Source organism: Cottoperca gobio, chromosome 5 (genome assembly GCF_900634415.1).
Source record: "Cottoperca gobio chromosome 5, fCotGob3.1, whole genome shotgun sequence".
In the NCBI taxonomy this organism is placed as follows: Eukaryota; Metazoa; Chordata; class Actinopteri; order Perciformes; family Bovichtidae; genus Cottoperca; species Cottoperca gobio.
Window position 1 is genome coordinate 7,085,113 of NC_041359.1, and position 20,000 is coordinate 7,105,112.

The 20,000-nt window shown below is 43.0% G+C and overlaps 2 protein-coding genes across 7 annotated transcripts in view; one reads left to right on the plus strand and one right to left on the minus strand.

Moving 5' to 3' along the window:
• Positions 1–12,032: 12,032 nt before the first annotated feature.
• Positions 12,033–13,309, plus strand: id1 (inhibitor of DNA binding 1, HLH protein). Its single transcript, XM_029431786.1, has 2 exons — positions 12,033–12,523; positions 12,739–13,309. The coding sequence occupies exons 1-2, from the start codon at positions 12,161–12,163 to the stop codon at positions 12,772–12,774; spliced, it is 399 nt and encodes a 132-aa protein (XP_029287646.1). The 5' UTR covers positions 12,033–12,160; the 3' UTR covers positions 12,775–13,309.
• Positions 13,310–16,355: 3,046 nt separating this feature from the next.
• LOC115008289 (nuclear receptor coactivator 3-like) overlaps positions 16,356–20,000 on the minus strand; it is a 37,965-nt gene continuing 34,320 nt past the window's right edge. For 5 of the 6 annotated variants that reach the window (XM_029431790.1, XM_029431792.1, XM_029431793.1 and 2 more), the window contains 5 exons: positions 19,403–19,741; positions 19,032–19,278; positions 18,745–18,943; positions 18,295–18,565; positions 16,356–18,141 (listed from right to left, as the gene is read on the minus strand). In XM_029431790.1, the coding sequence (XP_029287650.1) occupies positions 18,130–18,141; positions 18,295–18,565; positions 18,745–18,943; positions 19,032–19,278; positions 19,403–19,741 (1,068 nt within the window). In that variant the 3' untranslated portion in view covers positions 16,356–18,129. The remainder of the gene's footprint in view (positions 18,142–18,294; positions 18,566–18,744; positions 18,944–19,031; positions 19,279–19,402; positions 19,742–20,000) is intronic. The other variant, XM_029431795.1, reaches the window with a different exon arrangement.

Consider the following 20,000-nt stretch of genomic DNA (forward strand, 5'->3'; position numbering starts at 1 on the left):
TGTACTGTATGTATGTATGTACTGTATGTATGTATGTATGTATGTATGTATGTATGTATGTATGTATGTATGTATGTATGTATGTATGTATGTATGTACTGTATGTACTGTATGTATGTATGTATGTATGTATGTATGTATGTATGTACTGTATGTATGTATGTATGTATGTACTGTATGTATGTATGTACTGTATGTATGTATGTATGTATGTATGTATGTATGTATGTATGTATGTACTGTATGTATGTATGTACTGTATGTATGTATGTATGTATGTATGTATGTATGTACTGTATGTATGTATGTATGTATGTATGTATGTATGTATGTATGTATGTATGTATGTACTGTATGTATGTACTGTATGTATGTATGTATGTATGTATGTATGTATGTATGTATGTATGTATGTATGTATGTACTGTATGTATGTATGTATGTATGTATGTACTGTATGTATGTATGTATGTATGTATGTATGTATGTATGTATGTATGTATGTATTTGTATGTATGTATGTATGTATGTATGTATGTTATGTATGTATGTATGTATGTATGTATGTATGTATGTATGTATGTATGTATGTATGTATGTATGTACTGTATGTATGTATGTATGTATGTACTGTATGTATGTATGTAGTATGTATGTATGTATGTATGTATGTATGTATGTATGATGTATGTACTATGTATGTATGTATGCAAGTATGTATGCATGTATGTACTGTATGTATGTATGTATGTATGCATGTAATGTACTGTATGTATGTATGTATGTATGTATGTATGCATGTATGTATGTATGTATGTATGTATGTCATAGCTCAAATCTTTTAATTTCTAGCCTTTTGAATTTAAAATGCTATGAATTTTATTTAAGCTGAGAGCAGGAGAGTTGCTTACCCAATCTTTATGATATTTAGTTTCTGCATCGAAGTGCAATACCATGGAGCAACACCAAAGCTTGACGAAATCAAGCCTCACAGATGCCAAGTCTCACGTGAGCGCAGCCTAATTTATCCGGAACAATCATGTTACCTGGATAATTGAACATGGCATCATAGCGGCTTCCAAGTGCGAGAGCGGCTTTAGTTTCCTCACTGCTGTGAGCTTGGGTTTGTTGTAAACAGTCCTGAACCTTGGCCTGCAGAGCTGGAGCCAGTCAGTGGGGCAGCTGTGGGATGAATCACAATCCCATCACACACTCACACACTCACACACACACACACACACGTCATCCTGGGTGTGATCACACCCCTGGGTCACAACTGGACATGGATCGAATCATAGAAAGAGAGACAGAGATACTGTAAAGATAAACACACACTGTAGGGCAAAAAGCAGGAAGCAAAACCTAGAAATGCTGAGTCACTGGAGTTTTGCAGAGTGTTATGTTCTCAGCTGGCTGTTGACATGGAAGGGAGGAGTGATGAGTTGAGTGATAACAACAACACCATCACCAGCAGCACTGTGAAACCTACTGTCTGATAAACACATGACTCTCTCTGACAGGGCTTTCTGGTCAAGCCCTTCTAGCTGTCTAAAGCCTCAGTGAAGCACAGAGCCATTCGGGGAAGAAAAGAATGACTAAGTCCTGCACCTGCCTCTCTGTCAGGGTAACACAGCCAGCACACTGACAGGAGGGAAGGGGGTGAGAGGGCTGTATGAAAAAAAGGAATTTCCAAGGACAGGGAAGATGTTGTGAAATCATATTGCGCATGTGGCCCGCACAGCTGCAGAGGGAGTGAATGGCTCCATGTGTAACAACATGAATCACCAGTAGAGTTCCTCAGAAGTCAGATCACACTTTCAGCTCTTGCTCTAATTCTTTCTGTACCTCTCACACACTCCTCCCTCCCTCCCTCCCTGTTTTGGCTCTCTTCTGTTTTCCATACCTCGCCCTCTTTATCACAGGTGCAAGCAGTGAAGTGAACTGACTAGATTATCCACACGTGCTATATTCGATCACACCCCGATCTCACGGCCGCACACACAAATACACACACCTCAGTAATCACAATGAACAATGCTAGAGCCATCCAAAGTTTCTTCATCAGCATGAGATCATGTGGCACATATAACACACATCGCTCACACACTTCCTCCTCCTCCCCCCACTGCACTCTAACGCAGGTGGCCGACTGCAGCCGGAGCTGCATTTCTGCTCTGTCGTTAAGTGACATCTCCTCAATAGAAGTGTCCTCATCCTCATCCAGGAAAATCAGATGATTCACAAAGTTATTTACCTCACATGGATCTCATTGAGATTTTTTATGTCTGCTAATGTATCTGGAATGCTTGTGGGGGCTGCTTTGGGCCAGTGCACCTACAGCATATTGCTGCAGAGCAGATGTATAATATTTTATTGTGAACGTTTTGGCTGCTACATCTCACAAAAGGCCTGGTCACACAAGCATTTAAAATTGCAACTCAAACTCAACTCATTCCATTAGTGGATTTGCCTGAGGGGCCAAGTAAACACATAAAAATGTCTTTAGGGAATTTTGTGCTGTTGATAGCAAGCCAGCTTGACAGTGCTGAGGGAACAGGGAATCCAAAATGGAGGAAGCTTTCGTAGGCTAGTATCTGTGTTGCAGTATGAACATTTGACTTAGTGTCAGAGTACAAAGGTACAAACCAAACTAAAGACATAACAACCTTGGCACAGGTAGTAATATGTGTAAGTTTATTGTACTATTAGCAACCAAGCTAACAATTCATAAAGCTTTTAGCTCCCTACGATAATCCTTATTGTGTAAAACGACGTACCTGAGAATAAATTGCCAGGGTTGAGTAAATGGAACAGAAAAAATGGTTAGCTATTGTGACTGACTTGTGCTAGCATGTCCCCTGCTGGCTACAGTTTCCAGCTACAGTAGTTCACCAGCTAGCCATGCGAGAAGTCGCTATAGTCGTTTTCTCATATGAACTCAATATCCGGAAAACCATGTCCGCACATTTCCCTTTCACACTTGTAGCACACAACAGGAGATTGTCGGTGTCAGACTTACTGGAAAAAATGGATTTGATTGAAGTGAGGGATGGCTCGAATAACACCGCGGCAAAGTAGCTGGTTCGTAATTCCTTGTATTTGTCTGACGGTTTCGGAGCCTGCCTTTACCGACAGAAGTTTCCGGAATCTCGTTGTCTCAATTAGACATTTTCGTTGGCATTTCCGTGTGTAAATGACCATTCTTCATTTGATTTCTCACATACAGATCCTCCGGGTAATGTCTAGATAATGTCAGTGTTGCAGTGCATGTGTTAAAGGGGCTTATGTCACCAAACTTTTTCAGCAACAACATATTTCAGATGGTTTTGCGGTGGCATTTTTATAGTGTGATCGGGGCTTAATAATGATTGTTCAGGAAGCATTTACCCTCTAAAGTCCTCAGTGAGAAATGATATGGTGGAAGGAGGAGCACCCTCATGAAGTGGAGAGGTTAGCGACATCTTTATCTGAAAAGCTTTGAATCTGATGCTAAATTGACAGCTTTAGAATGTGTTTTTAATGATAATTCAATGGCTAAATCCACCCAGAGCCGAGCTAGCTGTATTGCCCTGTAGGGCAGCAGTGTTATCCAGGGTCCCTAAGGACTGTCCTGTCCAGTGCTGCTCTGTGTGGTCCAGCCCCCCCAGGAGAGGGCCTCTGCCTCCCTCTCCTCCTTGTCCTCCTTTGATATCAGGAGTGCTGGAATGGAGGAGTAGCACTGGAAGGAACGGGGAGGGGGGGTGGGGGTGCTGGGTCGCCCTAGTTGCCAAGCGAACGCCATATGGGCAGCTCACTGGTGTTACTGGGGGCCCGGGGAAGTTCCCAGAATTCACATGATAATGAAGCCCGGGGCCATTCAGAGTGCTGGCCTAAAGCTGGGTCTAAGAGCTTTTGATAGCCCCCAGCAGCCTGTAGGCCTGCCCACCCCAGGCCCAGCCAGCTTTCCTGCCAGGCCCAAACCACCTGTTTGATTTTCCCAGGGCCCTGCCACAGCGGAGGGAGAGGAGAGAAAGAGGGAGCAGGGAGGAGGGGCAGCAAAGGAATGTCTCCCTCTTATTTTGTCACTGAGTGTGTACTTCCCATTCACTTCCTCTTTATAATCCTCCAGCCCTCCCCTCACGTGCACTCACGCATACACACTGTTGCATAAACACAGGCGTGCATGGGGACTCATGCACCCGACTATAACCTAGACGCACATACGCACACACCCCTGCTGACCCGCACACAGGCTCTTTCGCCTTTTGTTACAGCCCCTGAAACAATCCCAGGGAGAAGAATGAAGTTTAAAAGTAGGGCACCTTCTGCTGCATCCAAGTTTCACACAAGCAGATTCCTGGAAGTGGGCCCTGGGTGAAAAACAGGGAGCTTGTCTTAGCTGTGTGTCTCATAATTCTACATGTATGGGAACTAGGGGAGAATCTTTCCTGGGCGGTGGAGCAGACTGGGGACTGGCAATCGAAGGACCTGGGGGGTTGGATGAGAGGGTGATGAAGGCTGGGGTGGATGAGAGGACACCCGGGCGTGAGAGGAAAGATCAGGGTCGGGGAATGGCGCTTGTGGGTCTTGCGGGGGGTCGATGCATGTTTACAAGAAGGGCACATTCCTTTATCGTGAGAATGGCTGGTCGATGCACAGCAATAACACCGGGACAGACTGGGCAGATGGCTCCAGGCCTCCCTTACTGTAGCCACAGCACATGAAGACAAAAGCTTGTAGCTTTGTCAAACAGTCAAAGGTTGAGTAGTAAGGGGAATATGAATATTAGGTCTGTTTTATTTCACTATGGGGCTTAAAATCACATTTGCATATAACACGCTGTCTGAATGCTCTCTTCTCTGTGGTAGAGTGTTTCCTGTTGTGCAATCATGTAATGTGATCACAGCATCAAATCACACACACACACACACACACACACACACACACACACACACACACACACACACACACACACAGGTGTGCAGGTGTGACGTTGTGTGTGTACTCTGCAGCCACTTCTAATTCCTGGTGTTAAAGGCGGGGCAGCGTTCCTACAGTTTAACCTGAAATGCTACCTTGCTGGGGGCTAAACACCTGCGCTCACAGGGTTACAGAGAAAAGGTAAGGGGGGGGGGGGGGGGGGGGGGTGTACCTGAACTGTCTGTGTTTACCCCCAACCCTTACCTAACAGGGTCTCTGGTTACTCTGTACTTTAAACACATTATTTAGGTCAGGTGTACAGGGAACATCTGCATAGAAAACATAACAATAACTCTGCACTGTAGCCCTATTGAGTGTGACAAGAATACACACACCTACACCTGTTGCACCTGCACTTCCCTCTGTAGGGCACATGAATAGATAGTCAGTTTCCCACACCCAAGTAAATTAACTTCCTCTTGCTGTCATGCCCTCTACAGAGCTTTGATAAGTCAAAACAACAAACAAGAGGCAAAACTTGAGCGGGCTCAGATCACACAGCTGAATCAGCGGAGACTATTAAGGTGGGACTTTGGTGTCAAGAGCATCAGGAGAGAGAAACAAAAACTCCCCGAGGCCCAAATAACTTGATTATACCCGCTCCACAATCAAAACAAAAGTGGCAGGCCCAATCTGTTCACTGTCAATGGCGGCTCTCATTTGTCAAGCCCATCCAAGAGGTTGGTTCTCAGGCGACTCGCACAATGCCCAGTGACAAACAGGAGGGCTCTCCTTTTAGCCCTGCCTGCCACCGGGAAGCCCATCTGAAGTATTAATCTTTGGGTGGAAGAGTGGAGGAGAGGGCTCAGCCTGGCCCAGCCATTGTCCCCAGGCCTGGGCCCTCTGAATGGGGCTTTGTCAGCTCCCCAGCTGCCACTGTCCATGCTCCATCTTTGGGCTTTGGCTCCCATGTCCCCTGGCCGTGCTGACTGGACGCCTCTGTGCAGCTGTGGGGATGTGCGGGTTTGTGTGTGTGTGTGTGTGTGTGTGTGTGTGTGTGTGTGTGTGTGTGTGTGTGTGTGTGTGTGTGTGTGTGTGGGATGGAGAGAGAGGTCAGGTGACAGACCATTCGTCTCATATTCACACAGACACACACAAATACAGAGGGTTTTACTTGTCATTTCAAAGTAGTGCATTCAGTTGCCATGGAATCTTAAAACAACCAGAATGAGTTCCTGCCTTAAATAGTTCAGTTTTGTATTCTTTAGGGAATTCTTGTATGGTAAATAACATGTATTTATTTATATGGCTCTTAATTTTATTGCTTTTCTTAAATGTTTATGTTGAGTGTTAATGATGACCTAATGTTTGATTTCCATACACTAAATTAGTCTGCTAAATGTGTTAATTAAATTATATGTACAGTATACTAATCAACTAATCAAAATAATCGTCAACTATTTTTATAATTGATAAATCGCTAAAGCAATTATTTATGCAAAAATGGCAAAAAATGCCATTCCCTTTTTTAAATCAGTTTTACTCTTTCGATTTGGACTGACATTAAAAGGCATCATATTGGGGTTTGAGAAACTGAGGTAGACATATTGCACTATTTTTTGACATTTTATAGAGCAAAAAGGTTAATTGATTAATTGAGAAAGTAAATCTGCAGATTAATGGATAATGAAAATAATTAATTGTTAGTTGTTAGTTGCAGCTCTAACACATACAAATCCATTCAGTGCAATGCTCTCTGGGCTGTAAATAAGCAAACAGTGGAGATAAACAATGCAGGAGCTGATCTGATTCTGTTTCCCAGAAGCAGTTATTTGTTTGTTCTCCATCTCCCCTGTATAGCAGGGGGCAGCTGGCCAGTAGCAATCAGGCCTGTCCCCCATAGGCATCCTCTGGCTACCAGCTGGGAACAGCTGGTCCCCCCTTCTGCTACCAGTGGACCTGGGCCCTGCTGGAAGTCCTGGAGAGGAGAAGGCCTCATAGGATCTGACAAACAGGCCGCATTCATTCATACATAGACAGGTTCTGCTAATGAAGAGGCCTCATTAGGCTACATTTACAGTTTCTATAGAGGTGCATCTATTGTTCGGTCCAAGAGGGGAGCAATAGCCGTGGGGCTCCTCGGGACAATAAAAGACCTCATCTGGTTGTGTTGCCAGTTTCACCGTGGCCTCGGCGCAAAGTCAGATTTAACTCACCGACCATCCTCTGTGTGATGTCAGCAGCAAACTGTTGCTAAAGTGAAAGAGGGAGGGGTGAGGTGGGTTTGTGAAATAGTTGTTGGTGGTGGGGTGATGACCAGTGGACGGAAAGGGACTCTGGCGTTATTAGATTTGCAACAAGCCGTAACACTGTTTCCCATTGTGTATCCCTACACCCCTGCCCTCCCCCAAGCCCCTGACTGTAGAAAACACTACCCAACATCCCCTCCTCTTCCCTCTCTCATCCACCCCCCCAGCACCCTCCCCCCACAACCCCAAACTAAAGCTCTCTCTCCAGGCAATTGCCACTGGAGTGGAAAGTATTCCAGAGCACAATGCCTATGCTCTCAATGGGTGCTTTAGCATGCCACCAGTGCGCTGTCACCAGCAGATGGGGAGCTAATTAGAAGCCATTAAAGGGCTTTGATAGTGTGTGTGGGAACCAGGCGGAGGGAGATGGCCACAGGGGTGTAAAGGAGGGGTAGGTCCGGTGAATGCACACACACATACACATGTACACACAAGAGAGAAAGAGATAGAGAGTGACCCAGCTGTTCCTGCGAGGCCAAGGATGCAGAGCAGAGGACACCTGTGGGGCTTCAAGGATCTCTGTGAGGCTTCGGCGCGCACCAACTATCAGATGGAGATAGTGTTTGTGTAACTCGCCCCTGGCTCTCAGGGAAGGGCATCCATCCACCCACCCGGTCTGCCTGCACACAGGAAAAACACCCAACAGGCGGCAAGGCTCCAGCCGGTCTGCCCTGCTGATGACACATCTCTGAACCAGGACTCCCACAGGAAGTGACTCCCAACCACGGGCCCTCAGTCATTACAGAGGCTGGGCTTCCCAGGGAGGGGCCAGGCCACGCCGGGAAATACCAGGAATCCAGGCAGAAACGTACACAACACACACCCACAGAAGCCGTGACCAGACCTAGGACTCAAGTCATTTGGTCCAAGTCTCAAACAAATCCCAAGTCATTTTTTTGGGGAAAGTCAGGTGAAGTCATAAGTTGATATAAAATGAACACAAGTCATTTGAGTCATCATGTCTCAAGTCAAGTTCCACTTCCAAGTTTAACTTCCAAGTCAAGTCTCAAGTCATCAAAACAGTGACTTGAGTCGAATTGAATCCAAGTCACCATGACTCAAGTCCACATCTCTGTCCGTCATGCACAGTTTTAGAAACCCTCTCATTCAGCACAAAGTTCCTCCGCTTCTATCTGTGACTGATGAGTCCTGAGCGCCACCGGTCAATCATCACTCAGCTGTGGGGAATATGTGACGTGGTGTGGTAAAAGTTTTTGTATCGGACACCGCACTCACCCCTCCCAGTCCCATGTGAGCCTCTCCACACACCTGCACACAGGTGTGATCATTATCAAGCAAACAGGAAGAGCGTGACTGGGAACTGAAAACTAATCCCACAGCTGCGAGGAGATGGCCTGTGTGTGTGTGCGTGCGTGCATGCGTGTGTGTGTGTGTGTGTGTGTGTGTGTGTGTGTGTGTGTGTGTGTGTGTGTGTGTGTGTGTGTGAGAGTAAAAATTGTTGAAAACTTGCATGTGGTGCTCTCCTCTCATAATCAAATTCCTGCACATTTCTTTTCAACAGTGTATCTCAACAATCACAATGAAGTTAAAATTCTCTGTCTAAGAAACCATTTATTCTCCTCGGCCACTATTGTGCTTTGGTCACTTTCATGTTTCAGGAAGTAGTATGCACACTACTTATTGTCCCTACAGCAATAATAATAGCAGCAAAAGTGTGAAAGCACTGCTGGAATGTCCTATTTCCTCTGAAGGAATTCCTGCACCAATGTTTCCCCTTGTGGCTTCCTGTAGTGTGCTTTTGTATATCTATTTGCTGTGGCAATAAAGAGGGCGTATCAGCTAATGCGTCTCAACTCCACCAAATAGGACAATTTATCCTAAAAAACGCTACAGGGAAATGGTTTGTGTGCTGGCATAAATATAGCCAAGATACAAAATGTCCTGGGAAAAAAAGCAGTGCTGCCTTTTTGCTGTTTGATTGATGTAGGATGTTGCAACAGCACTGTCACAAACAGTAGCCTGTGGTAGAAGTTAAATACAAAGTGATAATCGCCTCACATGTAAAGAGTCCCCTGGGAAATTAATGAAAGAAGGAGGGAAAGGGGAGCTGGGAGAGGGCATTGCCATTCTGTCAGTTAAAATCAGGAGCTAATATGTTTCACTTTTCTTTCCCCTCCTCTCCCTCTTCCCTCTGTCTTCTCTCTCCCCTTGCCTTGATGTGCTGTAAACAGGCTAAAAAGGGCCCAGCTGTGTGGAGTTATTGTTGGTGTCAGTAGGAAGTGCTGATAGCTTTTGCAGCTGAACAAAAGCTGGATGAGGGGAGTGGAGGGGCGCTCCAGACACTGTGGCTCCAGCCTAGATTCTCTCCCACAATCCCCGCACCGCACTCCCATTGTTCTGCCCACCCAGCCCTCCCTCCGCCCTGTCAGCTGCGACCTAGGACAGAGGGCAAAAAAAAGAAAAGGAAAAAAAGAAAGTTTCTTAAAAAGTTTTTATAGGCTACTGCTGCAAATGCTAGAAGAAACAGGCTTGGTGGTAGTTAACTTTCTTACAAGACAGCCCAACAACGCTGATGTTATCTGTGGTCTGCTACAACATCTGTGCAGATATAAGCAGAGGCTCTTTAAATAGCATTTGCTTCAAAGTGTGAAGAGAACAAGCTGTTTTAATTCCTGCAATATGCAAATTCATTTAAAAGTTGATGGAAGAACTGTGCAATGCGTCAGTCTATTAGTCTATTAATGATAGTCTAAACAATATCTTACATTTGCAAAAACAAGCTTTTGCAAACCATTGGTGGAATGTAACTAAGTGCATTTAATTAAGAAATGTGCTTAAGTACAATTGAGGTACTTTAACTTTTTAGTTAATTTATTTTTTTGCCACTTTTTACTTTTACTTCATTACGTTTCAGATGGCACTATATGTTTACTCCACTAAAAGTATTTCACTGCTATAGTTACTGGTTACTTTACATAAATTTCAGATTTTCCATACAAAATATATCATCTGCTTATAAACTTTGATGCATTGCTATAAATTAAACTACCCAACAGTATATAAAATAGGAAAAATAGATTCACATTTGGCTAGCTACAATATTTAAATACATGGTACATGTTAATAGATGAATAATGATAATCCAATAACATAATATACCATAACATGACACATTGGCCATTGAGTATAGATAATATTTTACTTTATTATATATTATATTATATATTACTCTATTTTACTTAAGTAAGCTTTGGAATGCAGGCCGCTTGTAATTAAGTTTTTTTACTTTACGTAAGTATGGGATCTGAATACTTCTTCCACTTATTAGTACAATGTTAGTGTAGTAGTTGCTGTTATTTATTTATTTTTGTTAAATAAAGTAATTAAGTCAGTAAATAAATAAAAAAGGATATTGGGAAATGCATACTCTTTTTGATTTTTTTTCCTTAAAAAATATTTAATGATTATTAATGCATAACCTACATTAGTTTCATGAATGATGTAGATTACACTATTTGACAAATGTTGACCAGAGGGAAAACTGAATTATTGTACATAAAATTCATGAAATCACTTAATTAAAAAATGTTTTGAAGTAACCACAGGCACAAACAGTAGTCAACGTGGGCTGTGTGGAGGAATGCAACAGTTACTTTGTGTTAAAATAAAGCCAAGCCCCCCCCCTGACAGCTCCGGCTCTGCAGGTGCGCGGGGCGGTAATCTCACCCCGCTGCTTTTAAAGGTGATAAATGAACGACAAAGCCCCGGAGCCGGTTTGTTCTCAGGGCTCCTCGCAGGTGAATGGAGGAGTGCGGAGTGCGAGCTCTCTTGTTTGACGTCTCCATGGAGACCGCCCGAGCGGCGCCAGGCTGACAGGCGTCAAGGCTCGGATGAATGGGTGACGTCACCGCGCTGGCGCCTGCCAGTCTGCTCGGGCTTGTTTGGACAATCTGGGGGGAAGATTCAGAACAGAGCGATGCGATCTGAGTGTGCACACAAGGCTGAGCACACACTGCAGAAACATGTGAAGGAATCCGTGAAGCTGCTGCTCACACTGGGCTGCCTTCAGGACCGAGAGACAAGCAGGAAAAAGAGAGTCTGTACTGCAAGAAAAGTGCAGTTTGTGAGCATAAAGAAAGCTTTGAGTTTTAAAAAAGCAGAGATTTTGTCCACGGAGAAATGACTGCGCTGCATATATATATATATATATATATATATATATATATATATATATATAATATGCAAATGTTATTAAGATAATGATGTGATACATTGAATAAACTGCTAATCTATTTAGTGACTTCATTCCACGTGGTTTACAAAAAAGGAAGTTGTTTCCAAACAAACTTCATCATGCTGAAATAATTAACAAAAAGGGAATATTTTCCCAGGATTGTTTGGCCACTCGATTGTCTTACTTTACTGTACTATTGTCATCCACATCTGCAGTGCCATCAACAATTGTGAGAGGCGAATCTAGGGCACCGTGGTAGCCTAATTATCATTAGCCATTCATCCTATTCATCCTGTCCCATCCCACACACATTCTCACAGTGCAAACCCAGGCATTCACCACCCCATGACTGTCCCAAGGCAATCTACACCTGCAGAGTCCCCAAGCCATGGACAGCTGGATTCCCACATATTACCCATAAAAGACACACATTTGTTTCCATTTGTAACGCCATCCCTCAAACAGATTGTAAATCCTGATAACTAGGCGGGGGCAGCCATTGGCTAAGAGTACTGTTGTGGACCGACCCATCAATACAAACGCAGCCGTCTCATTGGCTTAGTGTCTTCAAACAGGACGACTCTGGCACGCCCCCCGGCTCCTGCCCCGCTATAAAGCCTAGGAGGTTTGCCCATGTGGATGTTGCAAACTGTCAACATAGCCTTGCCAAGATCTCTAAGAGGAGGAAAAGCCTCACTGCTCAACTATTTTTTTCCTTTATCCCTCTTTGGAAACTACACCTCTCGCACTAATCAAGATGAAGGTTGTCGGATCTACCTGCGCCATGAAGAGCAAGGTCGGCGGCGAGGACATGGTGCGCTGCCTGTCCGAGCAGAGCTTGACCATCGCAAAGTGCAAGATCCCGCTGCTGGACGAGCAGATGAGCGCCTTCCTCCACGACATGAACAGCTGCTACAGCAAGTTGAAGGAGCTCGTGCCTACGCTGCCCACCAACAAGAAAGCCAGCAAGGTGGAGATCCTGCAGCACGTCATTGACTACATCTGGGACCTGCAAGTCGAGCTGGACGAGCCGGAGAAGAGTCGCCAGCTCTCCGCCAGCGGCGTCACGCGTACACCGCTGACCACGCTGAACGCAGAAATCGCGAGCATTGCAGTGGAGGTAAATATCTCTTCATATATACTGCAGAATAAATTATTATTATTGTTCTACATAGGTGCATGCACCACTGTCTCCTGGTTTGTTAACGCCAATACGCATTCGTAAAGTTGCTAAATCCGTGCGTAAAAGTTCCCCTTTGCGCAAAGGTTTTCCTGTGACTTATTTTCATATACAGATGTACTAATCAATCTTCTTTTTTCTTTCCCCCCCCACAGAATGGATGCTCAGACGACAGGATTATGTGCCGTTAAGAGCTCGTGGAGCATCGCGCCATCACCCCAAAAAGCGAGCACCACGGAAAACGAACAAGGCTATGTGATGTGACTTTTCAAACACATCTGTAAAAAACCTTGAACTGTGTAGGGACGTTTCAAACTCCCAATGCTAGAAAAATAACGTTGTGTGGACATCCTCCAGCTGCGAGGATCTCTGTCACTCAAGGCTCTCGATTCATCAGAGGGCCCTGAGAGGAGAAGAAGAGCGGTGGTGTCCAGATATAGACTGGGTTAGCCCGCGGGACCAAGACATGTTCAGTGCAACCAGCGTCGCTCGTTGCTTGTAGAGTTTCTAAAGAAAGCTAATGTTTCTGTTATGCTCTTTGTATCTTGTGTAAACCATATAGAGATATTCAACATTTTGTAAAAGAAGAAAAGTAAATTTCTCAGATTCCTGAGCGACAAACTGTATTGTATATTACAATGCCACATTATGTGAACATATTGTTTTCTCACAATGTACCTTATTTGTGTTTTTATTAAAACAAGACAATTATTTTTGAAACAAGAATTCCTCTGTGTCATTGTCTGTGTGAGAGAGAATACATATATTTACATTAGGTGCTACAGTTTACACCTGGAGAGTTTCAGTGTTCTAGCAAAAACTAGAACCATAGTTGTGAAACATGATACTGGTGGTTATTATGGGCTGTTACAGCCTTATTATCATCGTGATTAATAGAAGGCCTCCTCATATTCATCTGAATAGCTTATCTTGTTGCTGAGCACCAGGGGAGTGTAAAGTGGTTGTCAATAAAAATTGCTACACCTAGAAAAAGCTGTTAAGTCATTCAGGTAGTAAAACTAAAGCTGGTGGTCAACATAATGGCTCAGAGCCAGTTAAATTGGTAATTTGCCTCTATAGGTCATTACCGTATCACATTACAAGAGGAAGTCTCATGTTAAATTGTCAAGTCTAAAGATCTTGACAAATTGAGGAAGTTTGGAATTAAGTTTAATAAAATCATCACATGACAAAACATTTTTTTTCAAAAGAAGATCTAAGATTACACATGTTACAAATTCAATGACAAAGATAATAAGAAGGTTCTTTGTGAAAGAAAAGTAAAATAAACAAGATAAAAGTTTGTTTCTCTCCATAAAACATCCGTTTAAATATGGTGTTTCATTATGTTATCGTGTAAATCAGCAGTTTTTTAGTCTCCCCGCACTGCAGGGGTTAAAATGGCTTTGGCGTGGCGATTCGTTATAAGATTTATTCTGTCTCCCTGGTGCAATGTTTTTCCCATTTCCCTGCGGTGCGATGCGCACAGCTGCAGCCCCGGCGTGGCCAGTGTGTGATTGTGTTTGTGTGATAGCTTTGTGCCAAGGGCAGGGGAGGGCGGCGGGGCCCAGACTGAGCGGCGCCTCGGCACACCTGGGGAAGTTCAGGTTAAATAGCTCCACATTCCTCAACACACAGCTGATTGAAACATTAACAAACAGTAATCCACGGGCCAGGCCGCAGATGGGCCGGGAACCACGCCAACACTCTCTGGAGAGAGAGAGAGAGAGAGAGAGAGAGAGAGAGAGAGAGTTACTCTCTGGTAGAGATTCCCACAGTACAGTCGTATGTTCTAAATGTGCTATTAATATATACACTTTGCTTTAAAAAAGAAAGAAAGAAAATAAACAGACTTCTTGAGCAGTTATAAAAGTGTCCATAAATACATAATTGTTTAACATATACAATTCTTTAATTATTTCCTTTATTCTGAAAATAATAATTTTGTACTCTGAATTTCTAATCGCATATAATTAGCTACATGGCAAATACAAAGCCCTTTTACGTAATCTGGTTGAGTTGTGGAGAAAAGGAAGACCAGGCGTATTGTGGTCTCCATAATAAATCTGTACTCGATATTTTATAACAATTCAAATCTAATTATGTTTAGAGAGGGCTTGGATTTCATGAGATCAATTCTTAATTGTTATTATTATTTTAATCCGTCAGACTATAAACAAGAATCAAACTTTATGTCCCTTCCTTCAACTCTCGTGCAGTTAGCGCTCTCCATCGAGCATGAGAGGATTTGCAGGATTAAAAAAGATTGCTTTACATTAGAAGACAGCAGCGTCCCCTTTTGGTGGCAGTGACATGAAAAGATGTCATATCTTCATATGTGTTGATATTTTAAAATTCAATTCAAAATTGCCACTCATGAACTGTACTTGTACTTTATTAGAGTATTTCCATATAATGCTACTTTGTAAATATACTACACTTCAAAATAAATATTGTAGGTCCTACTTCCTACTCCATTAAGTTTATGTGACAACTATATTATCTTACTTTACATTCAAAACAATTGATCATCTAAAAAATATGACGAATTGTTATCAATTAAACTACCCAACAGTATGCTACATGAACTAAGTACTTCACTCAAGTAGTGTACTTAATATATAGTCTATAGGCCTACAGTAGGCTATATAACACAAATATTATTTACCAGCTGCAACATTAAAGTATTATACATATTAAAACATCAATAATTATATTTAAATAATATAATATATTATTCTGAAAATGGCCATTCTGTACAGTTTGTAGGCAAATTCTATTTTTTGTACTTAAAGTAGGCTATATTTTGATGATACTATTTTGTACTTTTATTGACTTTTACTTGTAACAGAGCATGTCTACACAGTGGTATTACTACTTTTACATAAATATATATTATGTAACATTTTACGATAGTTTTTAGAGTAGCAACATGAGCATACGTTAGCTTTTAGCTCGTAGCCGCTCAGTCCTTTGCCCACCGGGAAAACACTGATTATAAAGTGAAACTACTTTATTTTGTGTTTTTACCAGCTTTACTCACCGGGTCCGTTTGTTTTGGAGAGAATGAGACCTATGCAGGTAGTTCGGCTACCGGTAAAAGTGTCCTAAACTTATTTGAGAATCACCAAATATGAAACTGTATACAAAGCAGTTAAACCTGGCTCCACCTCAACAAGCTACAACAGTAAAATACTGACTCATACAATCTAATTATTTATACATATATTAGTCACAGGCAACATTATTCTGCAGATCGACAACCTTTTTTAAACTATAGCCTATGCTAATAACACTTCTGTACTTTCACTTATGTAGAATTTTAAATAGGTGGTAGGCCTGTTGCTACTTTTAATTAGTACTTACTTTAAGATCCCAATACTTCTTCCATCACTGTGCCTCAGTGTATCTCATCTCTCCATAAGTATTTATATACGCTTCTAGAACTACGGTCTGTGTGTACTGTTCGGAAGTTAGTGCATCCCACTGTATGGGAAAATACAATACAACTACATTACATTGTTGATCAGAGTGAAATATTGAAAATCAAAGCAAAACAACTTTTTCCTGTGAGAATACTAGATCTAAAGAATTTGAATGGTGATTGGCATCTTGCAATCACCCAACGGCATCAGCCCCCATCAGCTTCGTTTAAGCAATTAATTAAAATAAAGAGGCTGATATTTACATTTGATATTGATATTTAATGTTATTATAGTCAGAGGAAATCAGTCAAGAGTCCGAAGACAATAATTAGAGATCCAGAGTCAAAAGTGTTTAAATAGAAATTTGTATTTACATCAATATTAACAACAGAAAAAATCTGTAATATACATAATGTGAAACGACAGCTTATTTTACCTCTAAACAAAGAAAACCAAACCAAATGATCTCTTGCCTCTTTTCTGCACTTCATTCAAACTCTACAAAGTTAATTTTTCCTGAAGTAACAAAATCTGGACATAAAATGAAGTTGTTTCATGAAAGATAGAAGAGATACTGATATGTCTTGAAATGGATTGCATTACATTGGCATTTCTCTTTCACAGCAAAACATGCTGTTTGTTTTTTCTGGATGTAAAAACTGTTCTGCCGCTGGGTTGAGAGTTTCCAGTCCTCTTCGCACTGCACTTAATGCCTTCCACTGTGGAACAACTTAGCCCCATGCTCCTTATGCTTACAGAACAAACACCATCAAATGCTTTTACAGATCCTTGATATGTACCCATTTACCCATCAGACAAATATACCGCATATCATTAAAAATGTACACCAGAAACCTCAGAAACTATACAGAGATGTGGAAAAATATCTTTGGATTGCGCATGTTGAAAAGGTAGATTCAGCAAGATGAGAATAACAGTCAAAAGAAGATGGGTGAATAAAAATACACTTGACAGACATTGCAAGGCTTGTTGTTACACTGAGGAGTGCGCATTCCCGTTTTCACTGAAATGTAGACAAAACCCATACAGCTCACCTCACACACACACAACCCAACAAAATCATATTGTTTTATGTAGTCGACCGTCCTGACAGAATTCACTTCCGCCACCTTCCAATAAAACCTCTGACCTTCAACTTGTCAGATACTCGTCACAAGTAAAAGTGCCTTGCTAAAACATGGAATACATGACTTTTTGGAAAATTTAAAAGAAAATACAGCATTCAGAAAATGACAACAAGGGAAGGAAACCCCAAAACACACCTGCAATATTTGCAAGGGCATTTAAAAAAGAAAAGCAAATCAACCAAATAGGTATTGACCTATGGGACACAAAAATACAACCAGGTCTCTTACTTTGTGCAATAATGGGCCTTAAAAAAGCATGTTTGATATATTTTGTAGAATATTTACAATTCATATTCACAGAGGACCTTTGAGACATCTAATACTGCAGTACCATTTGTTTACTTATAACAGGTGTAAGGATGCTCAGTTACAGTCTAAAGCATAGAGGCGAGAGTTATTGCTTCAATCTGCATAACATAGTTAACTGTGCTTATAGCTTCCGATGACTTCAAGAATGAGGCGCATCCAAAGGATAAGAAAGAAAAAAAAGAAACCCATTGTTGTGAAGGCATTGAATCTCTAGTAAGGCTGTAATGATGAAGAAATATTGCATCGATCTTTGTTCCACACAGAAGCTTCCAGGTAAAGTGCAGCAGCAGCTAGTTGTACCATAGTCCTGTTCTGCAGCCTGGCCGTGACGCTGAATACTGCCCGACAGCTCCGGGTCGGTCACGTCGTGAACACACAGACATGCGCTCACCCACACCGGGTTACAGTATGCAAGGATTCAATTGGGGATGAAGCCCAATGTTTGTCCTTGTAGCCCCACATCCTCCAGGATGAGCAGTCTGTTGTGCAGCGTATCCTTGGTCACGTTTTATGCTGAAGAACTCCTACTGTGTGTGTGTTTGAGAGAGTGTGTGTGTGTGTGTGTGTGTGTGTGTGTGTGTGTGTGTGTGTGTGGCTCTTCTCGGGGCTCAGACCACTCCGCCGCAGCTGAAAGGCTCTAGATTCTGCTATCAGCCACACATGTTCAGCAATACTTCTGCAGAGAAAAACAAACAAAATTGTTGGAAACATTTGGTATAATGTAAGTACACAACTCAACAAAATATATACACAGGTCTAGTTGTTTTTAGACATTTTAATGTGGAAATGTATCATACTTTCAACTCTTATGTTTCAATGTTTTACCCACCTGATCAGGTCCCATTTGCATTCTGCCTATCCCCATGGGGTTCATGCCCATCTGGCCTTGGATCTGGCCTTGGATCTGGCCCTGCATCTGGCCCTGCATCTGGCCCTGCATCTGGCCCTGCATCTGGCCCTGCCTCTGTACTGGCATTTGGCCCATCTGTCCCGCACCGGCCCCGCTGACTGGCCCGACTCCACTCATGGAGTTGTTCATCATCATGGGTCCAAACTGGCTCTGGTTACCCTGCTGGGGAAACTGCTGCTGTGGGTATGTGCTGGAAAACCAGAAAAAATAAGAAGTTTTGACACAAGTAATTAACCTTTGATAGAACTATCACACAAATAAAAGTATTTGTGAGTATGGTGCTGATGGTGGTGTTGATAATTAGCTACAAACACTTAAATAATTGGTGAATCTAAAGAATTTTGCAGAAAGAAGCCTGCTGCTACATACTTGGTGCGAGGCATGCCGCCCTGTGGCCAGCCTTTCATGTCTCCAGACGCGTACATGGGCCCTCCCTGTAGATTGCCCTGCATCCCTGGCATGATGGTGTTCTGAGGAGGACCTGCCATTCGTCCTTGCATCATGTTTGCTGGTGGGCTGCTACCTGGAGCCATGAATGATGGGTCCCCCTGTTGGTTCATCCCTGCGACTACAACAACAAGAGAACAAAGAGTCATGAGTGTGAAAGTTATATACCCGAAAGGAAGTGACAGGGAGCTCTGTCTCAGTCAACTTACCATAGTTACCTCCATAGTTGAAACCCTGCTGTCCAGGCTGGTTCATGGGGGGGCCTCTGATGGGGCTGTCAATGCCTCCTGGTGCAGTGACATTTGGAGGAGGGCTAAAGCCTCTTGCTGCCGCTGCCTGGCCCTGCCCCTGCTGCTGTTGCTGCTGCATTAGCATCATCATCCGCTGCCTCCTCATCTGCATGGTCATCATCTCCCTGCTGCGCTGAGCCATCATCTGGGCATTCAGGAAACCAGGCTGCAGACAAACATCAATACGTTGAACTCAATTCTACAAATGGTGACTTGATTGATGATGTTATTAAAAAAAGTGGCAAGTGAATGCACACTACATTAGATGTGAGGAAATGCTGACTACATACCTGACCACCCATGCTTGCAGGCTGCATCCCAGGTTGCATCCCAGGTTGCATCCCAGGCTGCATTCCAGGCTGCATCCCAGGCTGCATCCCAGGCTGCATGCCAGGCTGCATCCCAGGCTGCATGCCAGGCTGCATCCCAGGCTGCATCCCAGGCTGCATGCCAGGCTGCATGCCAGGCTGCATGCCAGGCTGCATGCCAGGCTGCATGCCAGGCTGCATGCCAGGCTGCATTCCAGGCTGCATTCCACGTTGCATGCCAGGCTGCATGCCGGAATGCATTGCAGGGTTTCCTCCGGGGGCATGTTCCATCTTAATGCCTTGTCGGGTCTGGTTCATAAACTGCCAGGTGAAACAAGATAAAGAAATGAAATATCACGGTTAGTTTTTTATGTTCACTGTTAACTAGCCGTGTCACAATCACGATTCTAAAATTGCGAATTGATCATTTGATTTGAACTTTCCAAATCAAAAATCGGCAATTCTCCCAGCATTTATTTTTCTCTCTACCCTCGTCTACTTGCGCACATCTGAAGAAAAAAAGAAAAACCCTAATACTTCAAAGACGACATAGTGTAGCTTACTGGTAGCATGCAGTGCA

Coding starts and splice junctions, on each gene's coding strand:
- id1 (XM_029431786.1), top strand. CDS start 12,161: ATGAAGGTTGTCGGATCTACCTGCGCCATGAAGAGCAAGGTCGGCGGC. Junction 12,524..12,738: donor TCGCGAGCATTGCAGTGGAG/GTAAATATCTCT, acceptor CCCCCCCCACAG/AATGGATGCTCAGACGACAG.